The sequence below is a fragment of the Hemiscyllium ocellatum genome, chromosome 19, assembly GCF_020745735.1.
Source record: "Hemiscyllium ocellatum isolate sHemOce1 chromosome 19, sHemOce1.pat.X.cur, whole genome shotgun sequence".
Lineage (NCBI taxonomy): Eukaryota > Metazoa > Chordata > Chondrichthyes > Orectolobiformes > Hemiscylliidae > Hemiscyllium > Hemiscyllium ocellatum.
Window position 1 is genome coordinate 42,568,594 of NC_083419.1, and position 23,000 is coordinate 42,591,593.

Here is a 23,000-nt window from a genome sequence, read left to right on the forward strand (position 1 = left end):
AGAGTATTGATCTGAATCACAGTGTGGAATTAGGGGTCAGAGTAACATGGCCTATGGTGAGATTTGTGGCAGAATCATATGAGAACAGAGAGTGACACAAGAGTGCAGGAGGCTACTCAGGACAAGGCATGGGGAGAGACAGGTGGGGCATGGTTAGGCCAGAGGGATCATGCCTAGAAACCTCCGAGCACAATGGGACCTTCATCAGATGGGCTGATGGAGCTTAATCTAGATAAATGTGATGCACTATATTTTGGAAAGGCAAATCAGGGCATGACTTGTACTCTTAATGGTAAGGTTCAAAGTTTGGGAGAAGATTTGTAGCTTGGGTGCTCGTTGTTGTGGTTCTGTTCGCTGAGCTGGGAATTTGTGTTGCAGACATTTTGTCCCCTGTCTAGGTGACATCCTCAGTGCTTGGGAGCCTCCTGTGAAGCACTTCTGTGATCTTTCCTCCATTATTTGTAATGGTTTGAATCTGCCGCTTCCGGTTGTCAGTTCCAGCTGTCCGCTGCAGTGGTCGGTATATTGGGTCCAGGTCGATGTGCTTATTGATTGAATCTGTGGATGAGCACATCGACCTGGATCCAAGATACTGACCACTGCAGCGGACAGCTGGAACTGACAACCGGAAGCGGCAGAGACAAACCACTAGAAATGCCAGAGGAAAGATCACAGAAGTGCTTCACAGGAGGCTCCCAAGCACTGAGGTTGTCACCTAGATAGGGGATGAAAGGTCTGCAACACAAATTCCCAGCTCGGCGAACAGAACCACAATAATGGTAAGGTCCTTGGAGTGTTGCCAAACAAAGGGACCCTGGAGTGCAGGTTCATAGTTCCTTGAATGTGGAGTCGCAGGTAGACAGGATAGTGAGGAAGGCATTTAGTATATTTGCATTTATTGATCAGTGCATTGAACATAGGAGTTGGGAGGTCATGTTGCTGTTGTGCAGTACTTTGTTTAAGCCACTTTTGGAATACTGTGTTCAATTCTGGTCTCCTTGCTACGGCAGGGATGTTGTTAAACTTGAAAGGGTGTAGAAAAGATTTGAAAGGATGTCACCAGAGTTTGAGGATTTGCGCTGTAGGGAGAGGCTGAATAGACCGGGGCTACTTTCTCTGGAGCATCAGAGGCTGTGGGTTGGCTTATAAAATCATGAAGGGCATGGACTGGGTGAATAGTCAAGGTCTTTTCCCAAGGGTAGGGGAGTCCAAAACTAGAGAGCATAGGTTTAAGGTGAGAGGGGAAAGATTTAAAAAGGACTTGAAGGCAATTTTTTCATGCAGAGGGTGGTACGTGGATGGAATGACTGCTAGAGAAAGTAATGGAGGCTGATATAATTACAATATTTTAAAGGCATCTGAATGGTTACATGAATAGGAATGTTTTAGAAGGATACAGGCCAAATTAGATTAGATTCCCTACAGTGTGGAAACAGGCCCTTCAGCCCAACAAGTCCACACCGACCCTCCAAAGAGCAATCCACTCAGACCCATTCCCCTACACGTAACACCATGGACAATTTAGCATGGCCAATTCACCTAACCTGCACACCTCTGGACTGTGGGAGGAAGCCCACACAGACACAGGGAGAATGCGCAAACTTCACACAGACAGTTGCCCAAGGCAGGAATTGAACCTAGGTCCCTGGTACTGTGAGGCAGCAGTGCTAACCACTGAGCCACCATGCCACCCTAATGGACTAGATTAATTTAGGGTATCTGATCAGCATGGACGAGTTGGACCAAAGTGTCTGTTTCTGTACTGTACATCTCTATGACTATAAATTCTATAGTTAGGAATAACAGGCTCTGTATCCCCAACTGAGGAGGTACCAAATGGTCATCTTTCTCCCCTGAGGCAGAAGGAATCTTAACCTGTAATGTATGACCTGTTTCTCAGAAGACAAATCCAGAAAATGTAGTCGGGGTTGGAAGGAATAACGTGAACGCAATTTGTTTATTGAGTTAGGGTTAATTTTGAGTACTGGTAGGAAGCAGACCTCAAAGTGATGAGTACAGGCTGTTCTGTTGTCACACGCGTTTCGTTAACGCGAATTCACTGCCATGCGATTGACAAATTATGGATGCTGTTTCTAAAAATTTTTAAAATGTGTGCGGCTATAACACAATTACAGCACCAACACTTTAAGCACTGTTTCGAAAGTGTGATTTTTTTGTAATGCAACTATCATGTTATGGAAGAACTGATTGTAACCAGATTGTTTTATGATGGTTTTCTGAGGGAGGGAAACATTAGGTTTACCTGGATGCCTCAGCATCCCTGCCTTGCCATGTCTTTTTGTGCATGGTCCCCTCAGCCAGAAAAATCAGGCTCACATCACTCCTATATTGCCATGCTATTAAGCACAGACTGGAAGCTTGTGGTTGTCAGCAAACAAGGGAGGTAGTCTGCCCTTATGGGTGCTGGCACAGTAAGTCAAGGTCAGCCTCCAATACCAGCATGTGACCACCAGAGTTAGGAAGATATCCATGCAAGGAGTGAGGAGCCAAATGTTGGGCAGCCCACTTCTCCGTCTACATTCATTCTGAGGATTAATTTCTTTCTAGAAGGTAAGAGTGAGAATCAAGTATTGTGGGAGGTGAAAGTTGGGAGCTGATACTGTGGGTGCCAGTGGAGAGCTATCTCAAGCAGGTGATTTGGTAGTACAGAGCTCACACAAGGTTAGAGGTGTCATGTGTTAGAGTAGGCAAGAGAGAGTGAGGGAAGTTGTTAGAGAGCAGGAGAGTATGAACCTTAGTGGGAGGTGGATACAGTAGCAGGGATGGAGTGAGTGTGAGGTATCGGAGACAAGGTGGTACTTTTATGCAGACAGACTGGAGAAGGAGAAACTCCTTCATAAGCTGCTGTGCATTGTGTCTGACCAGCCATGTGGGCAACCTCAGAGTAAGCTGGCATCGTTTCCTGTTATGGCCTCCCCTGCTCGTCCTGGGGGAAAGAGAACATCCTGCCTCTGAACCATCCTGTACACCAGGACTTTCAGTTCCTGTTCACGAAGCAGGCCAGAGATCTTGCTGTTTGCCATGTCTGTGGCAGCTGCGAGGACTTGTGCATAGCAGCTCCAGACTGACAGTGTATGCCTGGGTGCCTTTTAAAGATGGTGCCAACAACAAGGATGCTGGTCAATTTCAAAATATCCAGTAGACGATAAGACATAGGAGTAAAAGTTAGGCCATTCAGCCCATTGAGTCTGCTTCACCATTCAATCATACCTGATTGTTTCTCAATCCCATTCTCACACTTTCTCCCCATAACCCTTGATCCCCTTGACAGTCAAGACCCTATCTATCTCCACATTAAATATACTCAGTGACCTGGCCTCCACAGCCTTCTGTGGCAGTGAATTCCAAAGGTTCACCACTCACTGGCTGAAAAAGCTTCTCCTCATCTCCATTCTAAAAGGACTTCCCTTTACTCTAAGGCTGTGCCCTTGGGTCCTAGTCTCTCCCACCAATGGAAACATCTTCCCAACATCCTCTCTGTCCAGACCATTCAGTGTTCTGTAAGTTTCAATTTGCGCATCTCCCAACATCCTTCTATTGAGTATAGACCCAGAGTCCTCAACTATTAAAATAGTAATACATCTTCTTTCCTCTTCTCCCTACCAAGAGAAAATTACATGCATTAATAATGAAAATATGTACGTATTAGGTAATTGTAAAAGTATTTACACAAAAATAACAAATGAAAAAAAACAAGACTAAGAATTCAATTAATGTATAATAGATTATTTGACCATCTTTCCAGATCTGGAGACTACGGTGCAACATGGATAAAAGCGAATTACTGCGGATGCTGGAATCTGAACCCAAAAGAGAAAATGCTGGAAAATCTCAGCAGGTCTGGCAGCATCTGTAAGGAGAGAAAAGAGCTGACATTTCGAGTCTAACTGACCCTTTGTCGAAGCTCTTTTCTCTCCTTACAGATGCTGCCAGACCTGCTGAGATTTTCCAGCATTTTCTCTGTTGGTTACACTGCAACATGATTGTTTTCAACTTTGTGTGCATTGGGCTCTTGTATGTTGGTTGTTGTAATGACAATCTCCACACACTCATTATCCAAGCAAATCTTTAGGTTTGCTCAATGCAGAGTTTGAGTACTATACAGTTTCCTGAGTTGGCTTCTGGTTCTCCTCAGTGTTGCTCCACCACATGCTGTGATTTCATAAGATCTAGGTTCACTACACACTTTGGATAACTGTGAAGAAACAGGTTCCATGTGTAGGCCTTATGACTATGGATTTTGTCAAACACACAGATTAGGCAGTTTTGCAACAGATTGTCAGTCACGCAAGATCCTCATTTTCCCTTTCTTGTCGTGTGTTTGTGAGAACTTGGACAGATGAAGGCTTGGCAGAGTTCTCCCAACTTGCCTTCAAACCATGATCTCTGATGGTGGTAAACCCATCTCCAAAGGCATCGCTTTTAGATGTAACATAGCAATACCAAGATCCTGTTTTGTCACCTTGCACTTCACAAAAAGTGCTTTAATCGTGCAAACCATTTACTTGGCAAGACCACTGAATCTGGGATAATGCAGTGAGGCTATCACATGTATTATGCCCTAGCTGACATACACATCTCTGAAATGTCTGCCTATACATTTATACCCCATTGTCACACATGATCGTTTCAGGATGTATCAAATAAACTGAATATTGCATTTTGTGTCTACTACAGATACACTTGAAATGTCCTTTAACTGTCTAACAATTGGAAGTTTCGAAAAGTAGTCAATGACCAGGAGGAAATTGTCACCATGTATGGACCAATGGGAAGATGGTTCTTTGATATGCTAATTGTAACTATTTTCACAAAGCCTTTATTGATTTCCTGTCTACTACATGGTGTCCTATCCAAGTGTCTTTTTTACATTATGCCATGAAGAAGATGTGACAATATGCCTTGTGTTCAAGTAATTGCTTTCCTTTCAAAATTACACCTTCTGCGGTAGCTAGTTCATCTCTAAATGCCAAAAGCATCTGATAATGTTTGGCACCTCTTGACCATGTCAGGCCATCTTTCTATGAAAATGTTCATTGGTGTTTGTTCCTAAAGTTGGTTGCATTTGTGATGACCAAAATTATTTTTTTTTAGATATTTTTATTGAAAATTTTAACATGTTTTAACAAGTTTACAAAAGAAAACAAAAAAAAAGCCCAAGTATAAACATTGATATATAGTTGAATCTTAAATAAATGATAACCAAAATCTATCATACAAGAAAAAAAAACCAAGAGAAAAAAAAGACAAAACTCAACCAACTACTCGTCTAACTTACAACTAACCAGAGTGTATCATTAAAATTCTTACATTATTCAAGAGAAAAAAAATCCAATGGATAACACATAAATTGAGCAGTGATATACACGCTCAGAATGTGTTAACATCAGATCACAATAAAACCCGTATTTATCCAAAACATCCCGAGCATAAAGCATATAAAATTCACAAAAATAAAAGCTCTTTAGTACATTCAGATCAGTATAATTAAAAAAAACTATTTCTAAATAGTAAAAAAAAGTATAAAACGTATTTAAATGGAGATCTTCCCCCTTCCCCCTTATTCCCAGGGGGCATCACTTTCTTTCCAAAAAAACCCCCATCATAACCTCTCCCAACCAGTGCCCACCCTTGACCCAGGCACCCATGATAGGATAAAGAAAATTCAAGTATACTACTGAACTAGAACTAACAGTGAGTACCCTATCCCCCACCGCCCCCCCACCCCCACCCACACCAACACCTGGTAACATTTGGTAATGTTAATACCATATATGAACATATATGACTTTAATAATAATTAAATATATTAATATGAAATAACAGGGGAAAACAACCCTGCTCCCAAGGACAAAGATAAAATAAGAAAAGGTAGCCACCTTCCCCCCATCTACATTAACTAAACCCCCTGGTCTATATATAAATAAATAAAAAGGTGGGGAAAGGAAATCGCTAAGTAAAGGATGAATAAATAAACCCTTCTTCCCACCCCCTGGAGATAATATTAAACAGTAAAGTAATGAAAGGAAAAAAAGGGGGGGGTAAATCGGAGTGGGGGTAGGGCAAAACAACATCAATTAATTCTTATAATTTGTCTAAGAGAGTCCAAAAGTTCCTTGGCCTTCTCCGGTGATCCGAAGTTATACACGGACTGTTCATGGCTTAAGTGTAGTATAGCTGGGTAGCACAAGGAGTATTGAATGTTTAAATCCCTTAAACGCTTCTTTGCTTCATCAAACGCCTTCCTCTTTCGGACTAAAGCTTGGGAAAAGTCCTGAAATAACATAATCTTGGATCCTTTATAAGTCATGGCTTGGGGATCTTTCCCAAGATTTCTGGAGGCTTCCAAGAGCATCTGCCTCACCTTATAGCTCTGCAGCCGGAACAGGATCGGGCGGAGGCGCTGGTACGAGCCGGGCCCATGTATTGCAATCCGGTAGGCCCATTCTACCCTTACCTGGCCTAAACCAGCCTCCAGATTCAATAACTGCGGAAGCCACTGTTCAAGGAACCTTGTAAGCTGGCCTCCTTCTTCCCGTTCAGGATGGCTCAGCAAACGAATATTTTTTCGACGACCTCGATTCTCAAGGTCACCAACGTGATTCTCTAAAGTCCAGACTTGCTGCTCGAGAGTCCGGACCTGATCCACAACTGATTCTGTAATGGCCTGGAGGGTGCGGCCTTTAGCTCGGCCCCTCCGACTCGGCATTCAATTTCTTCGATGTCTCGGCCGTGGTTTTGTAGCACGGCTGAGAATGAATTTCACCGACTTCAGGACTCTTCTATGAAAGCATCGATCTTTATGTTGAGTTTGGAGATTATTTCTGTGAGGCTCGCCACGTAGGTAAGTCCCCCAGGGCAGCTGCGGATGCGGATGCCTCTGCTGCAGCTGGGGAGGATGGGGAAGGGGCTCCTTTCCCCCTAGTCATTTTTACAGGAGACTGAACTGTATAAATTTAGTACTAAACCACTAATTACATTAAGTAAAAACTATTTTTAATTGATTTGGTGAGTGTGGTGGGGGAGGGTGGCCCACTTTGCCTAGGCCTTGGGAGGAGCACTATAGACTCAGACTTGCTGAGTCACCGCCATCTTGGATCTCTCATGACCAAAATTATTAAATCATTCTTAAGCACATTTTCATCCCCTGTCCATACTGTCTACTTGCAGACTTGCAAGCGTAGTGAAATTTCTGTATTCTTATGCAGATTTTTACCTTTTAGTACCAAGTTTGCAGTAGACATCAGTCAATTTTTACATTAAATCATTGTAGTCCAGGTGATGCAGTTATCAATGGTTTGCACCAAATTATTTTCACTGGATTGTTTTTGTTTGCACACTGGTGTTATGATGCCAAATCCTAAAAACAGTATTTAACACTATATGTTGGAATAATTAGATTTTGTGTTGTGATAGACTTTTCAATGCAAATGCAATTTGTTTATCATCTTATGTGATATGATGCTTTGTTTTTGAGATGCACTGACTTCTCAGATTGTCTTATTTGGATTGTGGTACTGTAGGATGCAAGTGTCTGCTGAGTAGCTTGTTTGAGAGATTCAGACATGTATTAATGGGCCCCCTGCCGTACATATGGAATGTCTTTCCTTAAGTAAGCTCTTAACAATGATTTTTCATTGTTGAAAAAAAAGGGTATACATGGTTCTAGGATGTTTATAAAATCTGAGATTTTATAAACAATGTCCCTTGCCATTAAATCTGTCCAGGAATTTTTGTAAGTCCTTGCTTGAATCAGTGCATGTGTTCTGGCCTCTTTTCTTGTAAATGGTATCTTGTTAATTTCATGAATGCACATGGATAGCAGTGAGTTGAGGGGTGCGTAGGTTAAGTTACTATATTTTACATTAGGATTAAGTCTCGGCACAACATCGTGGGCCTAAGGGCCTGTTCTGTGCTGTACGCTTCTATGTTTAAAATGTTGAACTACTTCCATCCTGGTTGTCTTGCTTCAGCTGGTTTATTCAGGTCCAGCAGGTAAAATACTTGTGGTTGCTATGCAGAATTGCCATAGCTGCATTCGTCAATTTACCAATGCAAGGGATGGGTGACCCATTAAATGCAATCAGTTTTGTTGTTGTAAGTTGTACCATTGACATTAAATGATCTGGGTACATAATCCTTCAGAATTCTGACTGGGAGGATGTTTGCAATGGTTCCATGTTGATTTTGATCGAGAATTTGAGTTTGCCATTTTGTTTGGATGTGTGATATTAATCGTGGTAAACTGTTTGACTTTGCCCACACAACATGTTACTTTCACAATGTAGAAAGCTTGCTTTCCGTTTTTCAGGTTCTTTCACTTTCTGGTCCGATCTTGCAACTTGTATCCATGTATGTTCTTGTATTTTTCCAAGTCTCTAGTGCACTCTTTGTTATTGCTCACATGCTGTTTGTTTGATTATGTTTTGTTATAGTCTCTGGCTGCACGCCTGGAATCAGATTTTTTTTGCATTAGAGAGCCCATTGTTCTTTTGTACTGCAGAACTTGTCAAGATTTTGAAACGTAAGATAGCTTTACAGCGGACTCAACAGTCCACACTCTCAACACACCATATTTGCTTTCTGCATCCTGGTTACTACATCTCATACATGTAGATGTTGTCTCACAATTATTTCATATTTTGTCATCTTTTAACAGTTTGTTGATGTCCCCAAGAAGTCTCTATGAAAAGCTTCAATGGGTGTTGAAGCCATAACTAACTCCACTCTGATAGGTCAGCCTGTGAGAAATCATCACCTTTGCCTTGTCATGGCACCTACCAATAAATTGATCATTAATTGTTGCTTATAACTCATCAGCTGTAGACAGTAAATTCTGCTTGTTTTTGCACAAAGCAGGTCCTCCAACTATTCCACCTCTGACAGGCATAAACTTTTGACTCTGTGCAACTCCTTATTTCCAATGGCTATCTTTATTTTTACTGCTGCTTGTCTGGTTCTGCAAAGGCTAAGTCTTAAAAGTCAGAAGTTACACGACACCAGGTTATAGTGCAACAGATTTATTTGAGAGCACAAGCTTTTGGAGTGCTGCTCCTTCATCAGGTGAAGCACCAAAAGTTTGTGATTTCAAACAAACCTGTTGGTCAGAACCTAGTGTCGTGTGGCTTCTGACTTTGCCGAGCCCAGTCCAACACCAACAAACTCGACATCATAAATGTTAAAAGGCATAGCTACATCTTTTGTTTTAAAAAAACTAATTTCAGAAAGTATTCCAATGGTGAGGCAGAGTTAAGATTTTATATTATGACAATTTAAGGGAAATAAATAAACTCAATGCACAAACTTGAAGTCCATTCATCCATTTTCATGTGGTGATATCAGCACACCCTTAATTCAGTTCTCCCATGTCAGTTGTCAATCATTCCTCAAATGCTAGACTTGTCCTAACTTACTACATCTTGCTAGAGAAAACAGTATAGAATATACGAGGTGTTTTGCTCTTCCAGTGTGAAATGGTGAAATCCCAGATACACTGCCAGTGTCAGTTTATTGAAGAACTAAATAATGGAAACATGGTGATGTGTAGAGGAGGAATAGTAGAATCTCATCAGCCTTGAAAATGTGTACACAGAATATGCCTGGACAAGAGTCTTGAGGAACATCATATCCATTAGGAAACACAGATTAGTTTCCAGAGAAATGCAAGAACAGAAAAGACCTTAAGGAACAGGACCAGGAAAATGTCATTTGGACCCTCAAGCCTAATCTGCCTTTCAACTGAATTGTGGCTGCTCAGACAATCCTCAAGCATAATTTCCTGTCCTTTTCCCGTAACCTTTAATTCCCCACTTTGATCAGGAATCTACTTGCTTCAGCCTCAAATATACACAAAGACTCTGCCCCTAATTCACCATCTATGGTAAGGAGTACCAAAGACTTTCAACACTCAGAAGAAATTCCTCCTTATTTCTGTCTTAAATTGGTGCTCCTTTCTTCCGAGACTTTGCCCTCTGGTCCTATCTCTCCCATGAGGGGAAACATCCTCTCAGCATTTACCCTCTCACGCCCCTTAAGAATCCTACGTATTTGAATGAGATCATTCTTACATTAATGACTCAATCTTTATGCTTCCTTTTTTCTATTTCTTTGTTAGGATTTGAAATTTGAGCAAAAGGCCCAAAATTTCAACTGGAGGCATTGGTACAATTTAGTGACTATGTTATATTTTACAAAATGTTAGTGGCCATCTAAAGGAGGTATAAAATATGAATAGCCTGTGTAGATCACTTATTTCTTTTGATACAATTTCTTGCAGTTTGTATTTTGATGTGTTTGACCTATTATCCATTTCTTCAGTTTAAAGGAAATGCCTGCAGTGGAGAGTGAAGACTGTGGAGATAACAGATCCAAAGATAGTTCAAAAACAATGGAACGAGTGGAGACATTAGAAATCATGTTGGGGAAAGAGAAAGTAGAGTGTTCCGCTCTGGTAGTAGGTAAGAACCTCATATTTTCCGTAAACTGTAGGAGATTCTGTAATTAATTATTTGACATGAAATCCTATTTACTTCAATTAAAAGAACATGCTCATCGCCTGTTCTGGTAACATGTGACTTACGTTTGAGTAAAAAATCAGGCTGAACATTAATTAATTCCTGTGTTTAACTCTAGACATCTAGATTTGATTATTCTAAGACATGCCAGCTTTGCACCTTCCATCTTAAGGATATCCAACATGCTTCTGCCAATGTTGTAAGTTGCACCTCACTAGTGCCCAGAAGCAAACACTGAATTGCTGTTTACAGTCTTGTTAACTTGTCCCTCGTGATGCTTCCTCACAGGGTTGTAGTCTTTTATAGAGATAGGGAGGGTTGAGGCCCTAGAGTCAATTACAAGAAAAATGAGGATTTTGAAATCAAAATTCTGCTTCTCCAGGAGGCAGAGCAGGTCAATGAGCATAGGATTGATGGGCGAAAGCAATTTTAGTGCAAGTTAGTACATAAACAAAGTTTGGTTGGCCTTAACTTCCTGAAAAGTACATTGTGGGAGAGGCAGCCAGTTAGCAATTTGTGCATTTCCATTCCTGAATATTTTTACTTTTCTACACCATTTAGTCTCTTTTCTTTATAAGTCATATGCAATATCCTTATTTTTATTGTTGAATCTCACCTTTTTCATATTGAAATTAATTTGTTAATGATTTGCCCAATTTGAAAATTTAATATATAGTTATTTGTTGCGTTCCTATTGACTGCACCCTGAAATAAGTTTCATCTTTAAATTTAGAAGTTGTGTTTTTGATTCTGAAGTCTCAATTGTCAACAAGTTGTGAACAAGTCACCTCAGCACTAAACCTTTTGAAATCTTGCTTACCACCTACCACCACTGAATAACTACTCTTTAGATGTGCTCTATCTATCATGAAGGCAGCTAGTTATCCATTCTAAATCAGAAACAAAAACAGAAGTTGCTGGAAAGGCTCAGCAGTTCTGGCAGTATTTAAAGAGAAATTAAGAGTTCATGTTTCGGCGCATGGTGACCCTTCCTCAGAACAGAAGGGTCACCAGAACTGAAACATGAACTCTTCTTTCTCTTCACAAATCTGCCAGATCTTCTGAACCTTTCCAGCAACTTCTGTTTTTGTTTCTGATTTACAGCATCTGCAGTTCTTTCGATTTCTATCAATTCTAAACATTGTCTCCTGAGTTATAATCTTAATTATGTGGTGTCCTATTAAAGTCCCCTTTTACAGTCCATGTAAACTAATTTCATGGTCAACTCTTGATCTCCCTTGCCATGCTGTCTCTGCTGTTGTCCATGTATCCAATGTAAATCTTGTTCCCCTTCCTCAATCTTTTCCTTCTGTCCTTTATATACCATGGTAACTTATTAGCGTTTAGCTTATGCTTATTTTTAGTGGACTATATTTTCCCTCCACCCCATTGAGCACCATTTTAAATATTTTCCAATACTGTTCTGCTCTCTTCTTTGCCAATATTAGTGCCTACTTTATCATCCCCAAATTCAATACTCAGTTTTTGTCCAATATATTACCCTGGGTCTTTGTCATACCCTTGCCTTTCTCAAATGTTATGTTAAAATGCATATATTATGACCACTGTTGTCTAACCTTTAACTTACTACTTTTTAGATAGTTTAAACCCCATTAGGGCAGCACGGTGGCACAGCGGATAGCACTGTTGCCTCACCGCGCCAGAGACCCGGGTTCAATTCCAGCCTCTGTGTGGAGTTTGCACATTCTCCCTGTGTCTGTGTGGGTTTCCTCCAGGTGCTCTGGTTTCCTCCCACAATCCAAAAATGTGCAGGTTAGGTCAACTGGCCATGCTAAATTGCCCGTAGTATTAGGTGAAGGGGTAAATGTTGGGGAATGGGTGTGGGTGGGTTGCACTTCAGCAGATCATTGTTGGGCCGAAGGGCCTGTTTCCACACTGTTAGTAATCTAATCTACTTGTTTAAAAAATTACCAGATCCTGGAGGAATCTACTCTTGTTGGGCATCTTATACATTGAACAAGTAAGAAGTCCCTTACACAGAATTCCAGTTCCTTGTCCCAATTACTGCCACTTTCCAGCCATGTTTCCCATGATTCCTTATAAATTTTTCATAATTTCCCTGATTTATTTGGACTTTTTCCCGTTCACCTCTTCACAATTAGATGGTCTGCAGATTAATCTCTACCTTGGAACTTTCAAGGGCCACCAAGCGGTGGGAAAGAGATAAAGGTGTCATTTTACAAAGAAATTACTCACACTGCAAGAACTATAATGTAGTGATAATGGGAGATCCTTAACAACCTATATTGAGTGGTGCAGGACAGAGTGTGAAATTTTTTGAAGGAGAAACCTTTTGATTTAGCATGTCTTGTGTATCCAACAAACAAGAAGACATTAGTGGATGTAGTCCTGGGAATTAACTGAGTCAGGTAAAAAAAAAAGTCCCTACAAGAGACCATGGTATTTAATGTTTCAATCAGTTATGGAAAAAGACAAAAGGGCAATCTAGAACAAAAAGACTTAAAAGGAGAGTGGACAATTTCAACAAACTGAGAAAGCCCTAGTACACTGCAGTCAAAAACTAGCAGACAGAAATTTAAGTCAAAAAGTGTCGAGCTGGAAAAGCACAGCGGGTCAGATAGCACCCAAGGAGGAAAGTCAATGTTGAGCATAAGCTCGTCATCAGGAACGATGAGGAGTTTATACTCAAAACCTCAACTCTCCTGCTCCTTGATTGCTGCCTGACCAGCTGTGCTTTTGCAGCACCACACGTTTTGACTCTGATTTCCAGCAACTGCAGTCATCACTTTCTCCTAAACAGAAATATAATGCAACAATAGGTAGTCTTCAAGAGGCAATGGTTCAGGTACAGTCTGGGTACATTACGAGAACAGGGAAAAGGAGGACATCCAAACACAAAGCAGCCTGAATTAAATGGGAGAAAGTGAGGACTGCAAATGCTGGAGTACCAGAGTTGAAAAATGTGATGCTGGAAAAACACAGCAGGCCAGGCAGCATCCGAGGAGCAGGAGAATCGATGTTTCGGACATAAGCCCTTCTTCAGGAATGCCTTTTCCTGAAGAAGGGCTTATGCCCGAAACGTCAATTCTCTTGTTCCTCGGATGCTGCCTGGCCTGAATGAAATGGGAGTGAGAATAGAATAAGAATTCCAAGCTTTTTCCTTTATTGGTTTTGTCCCAAAGAAATTGTTGTTGACCTAAACTAAATATGAAGGGGGAGAAATGACAGGCCAAACTGCTCTGAGCGATGTTATCTGAGTGTTTAATGTCTAACTAGCTTTCTCAAGTTATTGTAAACACATATAACCAATTCATTTTGGTTGAGATTAGTTAAAATGGTGGAAGAGTTTTGGACCCAAGATGCCAAGCAATCCTAACTTTCCTGATTAAGTTACGCTTTAAAACAATCTGAGACAGTTCAATGTATTGTTACTGAACAGTTTTCAGCTCTGATAATATGCCTTAGAAAGGAAGCACCACCCAATTAGTGTGGATATCTCATAGCTAAACTTCACTTTTACATATAGATGCAAATATGATGTAATGCTTTAGCTTAATAATAATACTGACCTGGGTCAGAGAGTTGCAAGAGGCAGAGTTCTCAAACAGCACGTGGCTCAGTGGTTAGCCAGGGACCTGGGTTTGAGTCCAGCTTGGGGCGACTGTCTGTGTGGAGTTTGCACATTCTCCCAGTGTCTGCGTGGGTTTCTACCGGGTGCTCCGGTTTCCTCCCACAGTCCCACAGTGCAGGTCAGGTGAATTGGCCATACTAAATTGCCCATAGTGTTAGGTGCATTAGTCAGAGGGAAATGGGTCTGGGTGGGTTACTCTTCAGAGGGCCGGTGTGGACTTGTTGGGCCAAAGGGCCTGTTTCCACACTGTAGGGAATCTAATCTAATCAAAAAAAAATCGCAGTGACCTAATTATACTTTATACTCAGCTGTTACCTCACAGTACTTTGTTACTTCTGCCCATCAGGTTGCTTTGTTAATGTCAGCTGGAACTGTTTTTAATGGCTGCGCTACCTTTGAAGGGGTCCTTGTTCTGCCAAATGTTGGAAGTAATATGAAATATCTTTATCACAATTCATCAGTTGAGGGAGTTCAATGAAGCAAGAAGCAGGGGGTGTGCGGTCAGCATGTGCTGACCTTTTCAGTTTGGAGGCCCTCTCTGGTGTTAGAAAAATTGCAAGTGCTGGTTGAAATAACTCTACAGAGGCTGGTATCCCATCACCTAATCACCTTTTATTTACATTTGGAGATTCTTTGACACTGCTCTTGCTCCCTCAGAGTTAGCTCTGAGGGTAAAGGATATCTGTCACTCCAGTTTATGTCTGTCAGCCAGGGCTCCTGATTTGAACAGGTTAACAGCCCCAATCAGGGAACTCATATTCTGAGATCCACCTGGCTGACCTTATTACAATCACTATAGCACCCTATCGGAGTCTGAGGACATAGACTGGATTTTTTTTTGGAGCTCCTCCTGGAGCATTTTAGCACCGGGTCACTTTCCTCCAACTCTGCCTCTGATACAGGCAGCATGTAATGCACAGTAGCTTGCCTCATGTCTGGAGCATCTCCAGATATAGGTGAACTTTCCAGGGTGTGCACTCGCCTGCATACCAACCTACGGGTTCCCTTACTCAATTTAGGACCAGTGGAATTCATTAGCTGTCTCAGGTCCACACACTGACAGCAACTACAGTAGCTTGCCAGCCAGACCCTGAAGAAAATTTTAACAGTTTGGCAGAGGGTTGACTTTGTTTTGCTGTGGGCTGACCTAGAGTCCCTCTGTTCGGGATATGTCCTGAGTCAGACTATGCAATTGCTTTCTCTCAAGTGGTGTTCCTCAAGCTCAGTTGGACTGGCAAGGGTGTCCACTTCCATGGGAATACCCTGTAACTCATATGCTCCACTTGCTGCATTTTCTAATGACAAAGTCAGCTGTAGTACCTGTGTGAAATTCATTTGGGCTTCAGCTTGGAGGCACTTCTGCATGGTTACATCATTAATCCTACACTATCCAGGGTCTCAATCTCATTAAGGGTTAAACCAAAGTCACATGCCTCTTCTAGTAATTTTAACAACAGTGGACCAAGATTGGGAAGAAAATGAGTAATGACTGAATGACATCACAGGTTCTAAAAAGAGACAGTGCAAGATAGCAGACCATTACACATCCCTCTCAGATCGTCTCAACGACTTCTACTCTCGCTTTGAGTAGACTTTCGGTGGGGAGGTAACACCTATTCCAACAAGTCCTGACAAACCTATCACAACAGTCACTGTATCAGAGGTCAGATCAGTTTTCTTTCATGTGAATCCAAGGAAAATGATGGGACCAGACGGAGTATCAGGCCAAACACAGATCAATTGGCAGAGGTCCTCCCTGACATCTTTGACCTCTCCCTGCAGTCTGTTTCAAGAGGGCCATCATCATCCTGTGCTAAGAAGGTTCATGCGGCTTGTTTCAATGACTACTATCGAGTGGCTCTAACTTCGGTGGTTATGAAGTGCTGTGAAAGACTGGTCATGGCATTAGTGAATTGCAGCCCCCCCCCCCGACTACTCTTGACCCACGCCAATTTGCCTATCGGACCAACAGATTCACGTCAGATGCCCCTCACTCCTCCCTAGAACATCTTGACACCAAGAACAATTATGTAAGAATCCTACACATTGACTACAGTTCAGCCTTCAACACTATTATTCCCATGAGACTGATTACTAAAGTTAGTGATCTCAGACTAAGCCTCACTCTCTGCAACTGGATCCTCAGTTTCCTGACCCACAGGCCACAATCAGTGAAGATTGGGAATAATATTTCATCGACAATAACACTCAACAGTGGAGCCCCCCAAGGGGTGCATACCCAGCCCCCTACTATACTCACTGTATACCCATGACTGCATCGCCAATTCCAGACGAATGCCATTTACAAGTTCATTGATGACATCAACATAGTCGGTCGAATCTCAGATGGTGACAAGACAGACTATAGACGGGAAGTGGAAGACCTGGAAAAATGGTGCACTGTGAACAACCTAGCTCTCAATGCTGGCAAAACCAAGGAAGTCATTATTGACTTTCGGCGAGATGTTACTCATGCCCCCCTGCACGTTAACAGCACAGAGGTGGAATGAGTGGAGAGTGTCAAGCTCCTGGGAGTGGTCATCAACAACAAGCTTTCTTGGACTCTATGTGTGGACATACTGATTACAAAGGCCCAACAATGTCTCTTCTTCCTCAGGCAGCTGAGGAAACCTGGCAAGATGGTGAATACCCTTGCCAACTTTTGTAGATGTGTCATCGAGAGCATTCTGTCTGGATGTATCACTACCTCATATAGCAATTGTACCATTCAAGATCGGAGAAGGTTACAGAGAGTGGTGAATTTAGCCTGGACAATCACAAAGGCTAACCTCCCATCTATAGAATCCATCTACCAGACCCGCTGTCAAGGAAAGGCCGCCAGCATTCTCAAAGATCCATCCCATCCTGGCAATGTTTTATACAACCTCTACCATCGGGAAGAAGGTACAGAAGTCTGATCACGTGTACCAGCCAGTTTTAAAACGGTTTCTATCCTACAGTTGTTAGAATACTGAATGGATTCTCAAACTCTTGACATTCAGCATTTGTTTTTGCTGCTATTGTTTACTTATCTATGCTATTTAACCATCTGATCTGCCTGTATTGCTCACAGGACAGAGCTTTTCACTGTGCTTTGGTACACATGACAATAAATTCAATTCAATTCAATTTTTTCATAATTAAAAAATAAGTTAATCTTAGGATTTGGGGCTTGAAGATAAGCTCGTCGTGAAACCCTAAGCTTATGTACTGGGTAGTGTAGAAGGGTGTTATAGTTTATATCAAACTGTCTCTTTACACTGTACTTCTAAACTCTGAGATCATGCATTGAGAGAAATAGATTAAAGCACCCTCCAGTCTGTCCTTAAGGGTAATACAAAAGTTATAGAGGGAAACTACTGTACTTTCACTTTTTTAAAAAAATGACTGTTTTATAGAAATTTCATCTCTAGAGGGCAGGAGTGCAGAAATACCTCTCCTGACGTGCTATACCATAGCCAAGCAACAAACACAACTGACTTCCAAATGGAAGGATAGTCTATTCAGGCACTGGGGAAAGTTGTTGGTATTTTTAAGTTTGACCTGCTTTTGTAACCACTAGCCTTGTTCATTTCAGTTTTGGTGAATAGTAACTTCCAGGTTGTTTATAGTGGGGATTCATCACTGGTAATGCCATTGAGTATCTAGAGCCATGTTTTGATTCCTTCCTGTTGATGATGGTCACCGCTTGACACCAAGCACCAATATTATTTGCCACATCAGCCCAAGCCTGGGTGTTCTCCAGGTCTCGCAGCATATCAGTATTTGATAAGTCACACTGAACAGTGTGTAATTATTCTCCACCTCTGACCTTATGGTGGAGGAAAGGTCATTGATGTTGCAGCTGAAGACAGTTGAGCCAAGGACACTATCCTGAGGAACATCTGCAGAGATATACAGAACTGAGATAAGTGACCTCCATCAACCACAACAACCTTCCTTTATGCGAAGCATAATTCAAACCAGTGAGAAGTTTTACCCCTGATTTCCAATTAGTCCAGTTTCACTAGCACTTCTTGATGCCACACTTAGCCAAACTGTTGTGAAGGCCAAACATACTCATTTCACCTCTGCAGTTCAGCTCTTTTGCTGGGGTGACTAAAGTCTAGGATCTAAAAACTTGGAGCCCAACCTTCGAGGGATTAAATTAGGAAACATTTTGACATACACATGATGGGAGAGGTTTGGAAACCTCTTCAATAAACCATAGAATTGTTACAGTGGCATTTGGCCCATTGTGTTTACTATAGCTTTCCGAATGACCACAATAAAATAGTGACAATCTCCTGCCTTTTCCCCTTAATTGTACACCTGGCTCCCGTTTAAATAATCATCCAGTACTCTCTTGAATGCCTTGATTGACCGCATTTCCACCACATTTCTAAGCAATTAATTCCAGACCCTAACTATCTATTGTATGGATGGAAGAAGCAAATGTAACTTTCAGGAGTGTAAAATTCCAAGTCTGAATATAGAGAGGGGTATTAATACTTAAAGGGAACAACCTGCTGTTATTCATGATTTTGTAAACACATTTTAACCTGACAAGAGATTGTTTACTTTCTCAGTTTGATACTTTGAGGAAAGAACACTGTTATCACCAGGTTTGCAAGACTGTCAAAAAAATGGAGATTTGGTCACAGCTTATAAGGGAAAAGCAAAGCAAAAATGCAGATATGGAAAATTAGCTGGAAAACAATAAAACATGAAACAAGAACTGTCTGTTTAAAGTGGAAAAAAACCTGCAACAGAAATCATTTATAAGAAGCTTACTTGAACAATCCCTTGTGGAATTAATCATGCGCTCAAGTTTTATAGTTGGAAATAAAGGATTATAAATTGACTTAAAGTGGTTACTGATGTCCACAGAACTACATCACAAAGAAATTCAACCACCTTTCATGAACAGGTAGAAAATCCTCAGTGTAACTGCTAGCACATCAGTGGCATTGCACAAAAATTTCTTCTCAAAGAAGGGTGGCATGGTGGCTCAGTGGTTAGCACTGTTGCCTCACATCACCAGGATCCCAGGCTCGATTCCAGCCTCAGGTGACTGCCTGCGTGGAGTTTGCACATTCTCCCGGTCTCCGGGTGCTCAGGTTTCCTCCCACAGTCCAAAGATGTGTAGGTCAGGCGAATTGGCTATATTAAATTGCCCATAGTGTTAGGTGCATTAGTCAGACGGAAATGGTCTAGGTGGGTTACTCTTCAGAGGGTCAGTGTGGAGTTGTTGGGCCGAAGGGCCTGTTTCCACACTGTAGGGAATCTAATCATAACTGTATTGTAATTAAAATTACGGCTGATTGAGGATTAAGAAGACATGGAAATATTGCAAAAGTCTTAAGTGCATCATTTTCAACATTACTTGTTTTAGCACAGAAGTGAGAGATTTACGTTTTCATTTCATCTCTCCATTCAGCATACTTTGATCTCGACAGAAGACTGGTGGTGAACCTCTGCCAATGCTAATTGGTCATTAGATGGTACACAAGCTACCTCAGGAGAAGATCATGCTCAGATTGTATCCATCTTAATTGTAGTTTTAGTAGACAGTGGGCACTTATTGTACCAGAATATAACATTAAAACTCAGTCTCCCATTAGTTAAGCACAGAGCTGTCATATAACACTGTACAACTCCATCCTGTAATGAGAGACATTTTTGTCCCTTTGATCTTCCAGAACATATGTTCCAGGTTCATGGCAATTAGTGATGAACTTGAAGATCATCGTTACCAGTAAATACGTGGAAGAATACTTCGCCTTTTATGCTTCCTTGCTCAGTAATAATGTGGAAGGGCACTTTAGTAAATAATCTAAATTTGTACTTTCCAATGTTGTGCATTTTTTTGCAGATAATGAGGATTGTGAGCTATCTCTTGGTCTTCAGACACTGCTGTCTCTCAAAGTGAGTAATAAGTCTCTGACTGTCTCTATTTTTATTTCCAACAGTCCCTCTTGCGACTCAACCTCTGGGTCAAAAGATCTAGTTTCAAATCCCCACAAAAATGTGTTGGCAGTGGAAGGAGTGTTCATGACATGGTTCAATAGGCTGATACAATAAATGATATTGGTGGATGTGCAGACAAAACTTTGATGGATGTGGAAGGCTCCTTTGGGGCCTTGGATGGAGGTGAGGGAGGAGGTGTGGGCGCAGGTTTTACAATTCCTGCGGTGGCAGGGGAAGGTGCCAGGACGGGAGGGTGGGTTGTAGGGGGGGCGTGGACCTGACCAGGTAGTCACAGAGGGAACGGTCTTTGCGGAAAATGGAAATGGATGGGGAAGGAAATATATCCCTGGTGTTCCGCCTCAGAACACTTCAACCCCATGGCATCAATATGGATATCACCAGTTTCCTCATTTCCCCTTCCCCCACATCATCTCCACTCAAACCTTCCAGCTCAGCACCGTTCCCATGACCTGTCCTACCTGCCTATCTTCCTTTCCACCTATCCACTCCACCCTCCTCTCTGACCTATCACCTTCATCCCCACCCCCATTCACCCATTGTACTCGTTGCTACCTTCCCCCACCCCCACCGCCCTCTCATTTATCTCTCCACCCAGAGGCTCCCTGCCTCTATTCCCAATGAAGGGCTTTTGCCCGAAATGTCGATTTTCCTGCTCCTCGGATGCTGCCTGACCTGCTGTGCTTTTCCAGCACCACTCTAATCTAGACTCTGGTTTTTAAGCATCTGCAGTCCTTGTTTTTACCTCAGTAGGCTGATAATCAAACTACAAATCGTTTCACCGCTTCACTCTTGTTACCCAATCAGAAAATAGTATGTGAAAATATGCAAAGAAGTACAGTAAATCACCTAAACTAATCCTACTCCATGTTCCTACTCTACAGTATCGTTCTTTTACGGTTTTACTCCTGCCAGTCCCAACACAGTCATCAGCCAGTAGATTATCTTCTGTAATAACTGTGTCTCCCATTTCATATTTTGGCAATGTGTGAACATCAATTTTTGGCAAACTTTACTGATAACTATCACTTTCTGCTGGCACAACCAATCAATCAATCTCCACTATCACCCTCTCCCCATTCAATCTGATACTTCCCCATTTCGCTCTGAATTAACTGGCGCATATATCCCAATCAGCATTTCACAGTGCACATCCTGCCTTTTCCAAGAGTAGTATTTTAAAATTTTGTCGTTCCCCTTGTACTTATCAACTGCCCTATTTTTGTATTCTCAGGTCATCCCAAAGCATTTTATAATGAATTACTGTATAATAGTTGTTATTAAAACAGACACAAAAGCCACAGGGTAGTAAATGAGACTAACTTGTTCTAAAGAAGTGTCATCAGACTCAACTGTTTGTCTCACAGCAGATGCTGCCAGATATGCTGAGTTTCTCCAGCATTTTACATTTTTTTAAATTTTAGATTTCCAGCATTCTGCTTTTAAACAACTCATACAGTCATATACAGCATGGTAACAGATCCTTTGGTCCACCTCATCCATGCCAACCAGGTTACCTAAACTAAACTAGTCCCATTTGCCTGCATTTAGCCCATATCCCTCTAAACCCTTCCTATTCATGTACCTGTCCAAATGTCTTTTAAATGTTGTAACTGCAGCTGCTTCTACAACTTCCTTTGGCAGCTCATTTCCATACATGTACCACCCTGTGTGTCACAAAGTTGGTCCTCCAGTCTCTTTTAAATCTTTCCCCTCTCACCTTCAATCTATGCTCTCTAGTTCTAAACTCCCCTATCATAGGGAAAAGAATTTGCTATTGACCCTACCTCTGCCTCACATGATTTTGTGTTTTAGCTGGTTTTATTTCAGGGAGCACTTCTGGTTTGCATGATGGGAACAATCTCATTTTCTAGTGCCATGGTTATTTTCTGTCAATCTAGACAGACATAGGGCTGTGATTTGACATTTCACATGAAAGAAAGATCTTCAACATTGTAGTTCTATCTTGGAGAAGTTGTGATATTTGAACCCACAACCTACTCAGAGGCAAGAATAGTGCTAAATTATAATGCAATCTCCATGTTTAAATTCCTGATGTCCACAACCTATCAAAACTATGGTCTCCTCCAGCACTATCCTACCTAACTTACACTGACTTCTTGCTCATCCTGAAAACTTAAATTCATTATACTCACCCTTATTAGCACTTTCCACATGATTCTGTTCCCCAAACACTGCAAACTCACCAGATAGTTATGTACCCTCCACTGTTCCAGGGCTGCTGAATAGGCTCTATAAACCATTCCATCTTTCTCCTTTCTCAAGGGTCTCTTCAAAATTTAAACTTTCATCAAGCTTGCAATTGCCTTTTCTAACTGAACGATGTTTGGAAAACATTCATTTTTACTTCTATGAAGTGCATGTGGGTACATTTATTATGTGAAAGTTAGTGAACAATGCAATTTCCTCTCAACATTTGCTGCTAGTAATTTTCACTATTTATTACTTCCCATGGAAAAAGATGTTATTTCTTACCCACAGTGTGTGATTGACTTGGACAGAGGAGCACTGCTGCTGGGAAAGTCAGAGACTCAACTACCATTCTTAAATGTGTCAGAGGAAGAGGAGAATGAAGAGGAGGAAGAAAAAGAGTGAAAAAAACACTAGAATCTAGTATTTTGAACAAAGAAAAGCACATATGACAGATTGACAACATGAGGTTACTTGGTCTCTTTCTTTTTATGAGCCCCTGTATCTGCTATAATCTTTGGCTTGTCTCACTGCAGCAGAAAAGCTAGCTGAGATGAGGAAAGGACAATTATATAAATTGCCTCTCCTTTCCTACCATCATCCTCTTAAATCACCAAAAGGTTTGTTCATGTCAGGTTTCTAACTAGTATTGGGAATACAAAACCTGTTCATTT

General features: G+C 41.4%; 1 protein-coding gene across 1 annotated transcript in view; it reads left to right on the forward strand.

The window, feature by feature from the left end:
- The window catches only part of nrip2 (nuclear receptor interacting protein 2), a 60,679-nt gene extending 37,889 nt beyond the window's left edge, over positions 1–22,790 (forward strand). Inside the window, exons 4-6 of the mRNA XM_060839405.1 lie at positions 10,339–10,478; positions 20,003–20,055; positions 22,618–22,790. Of these exons, the coding sequence (XP_060695388.1) occupies positions 10,339–10,478; positions 20,003–20,055; positions 22,618–22,731 (307 nt within the window). The 3' untranslated portion in view covers positions 22,732–22,790. The remainder of the gene's footprint in view (positions 1–10,338; positions 10,479–20,002; positions 20,056–22,617) is intronic.
- The last annotated feature ends 210 nt before the right edge of the window (positions 22,791–23,000 follow it).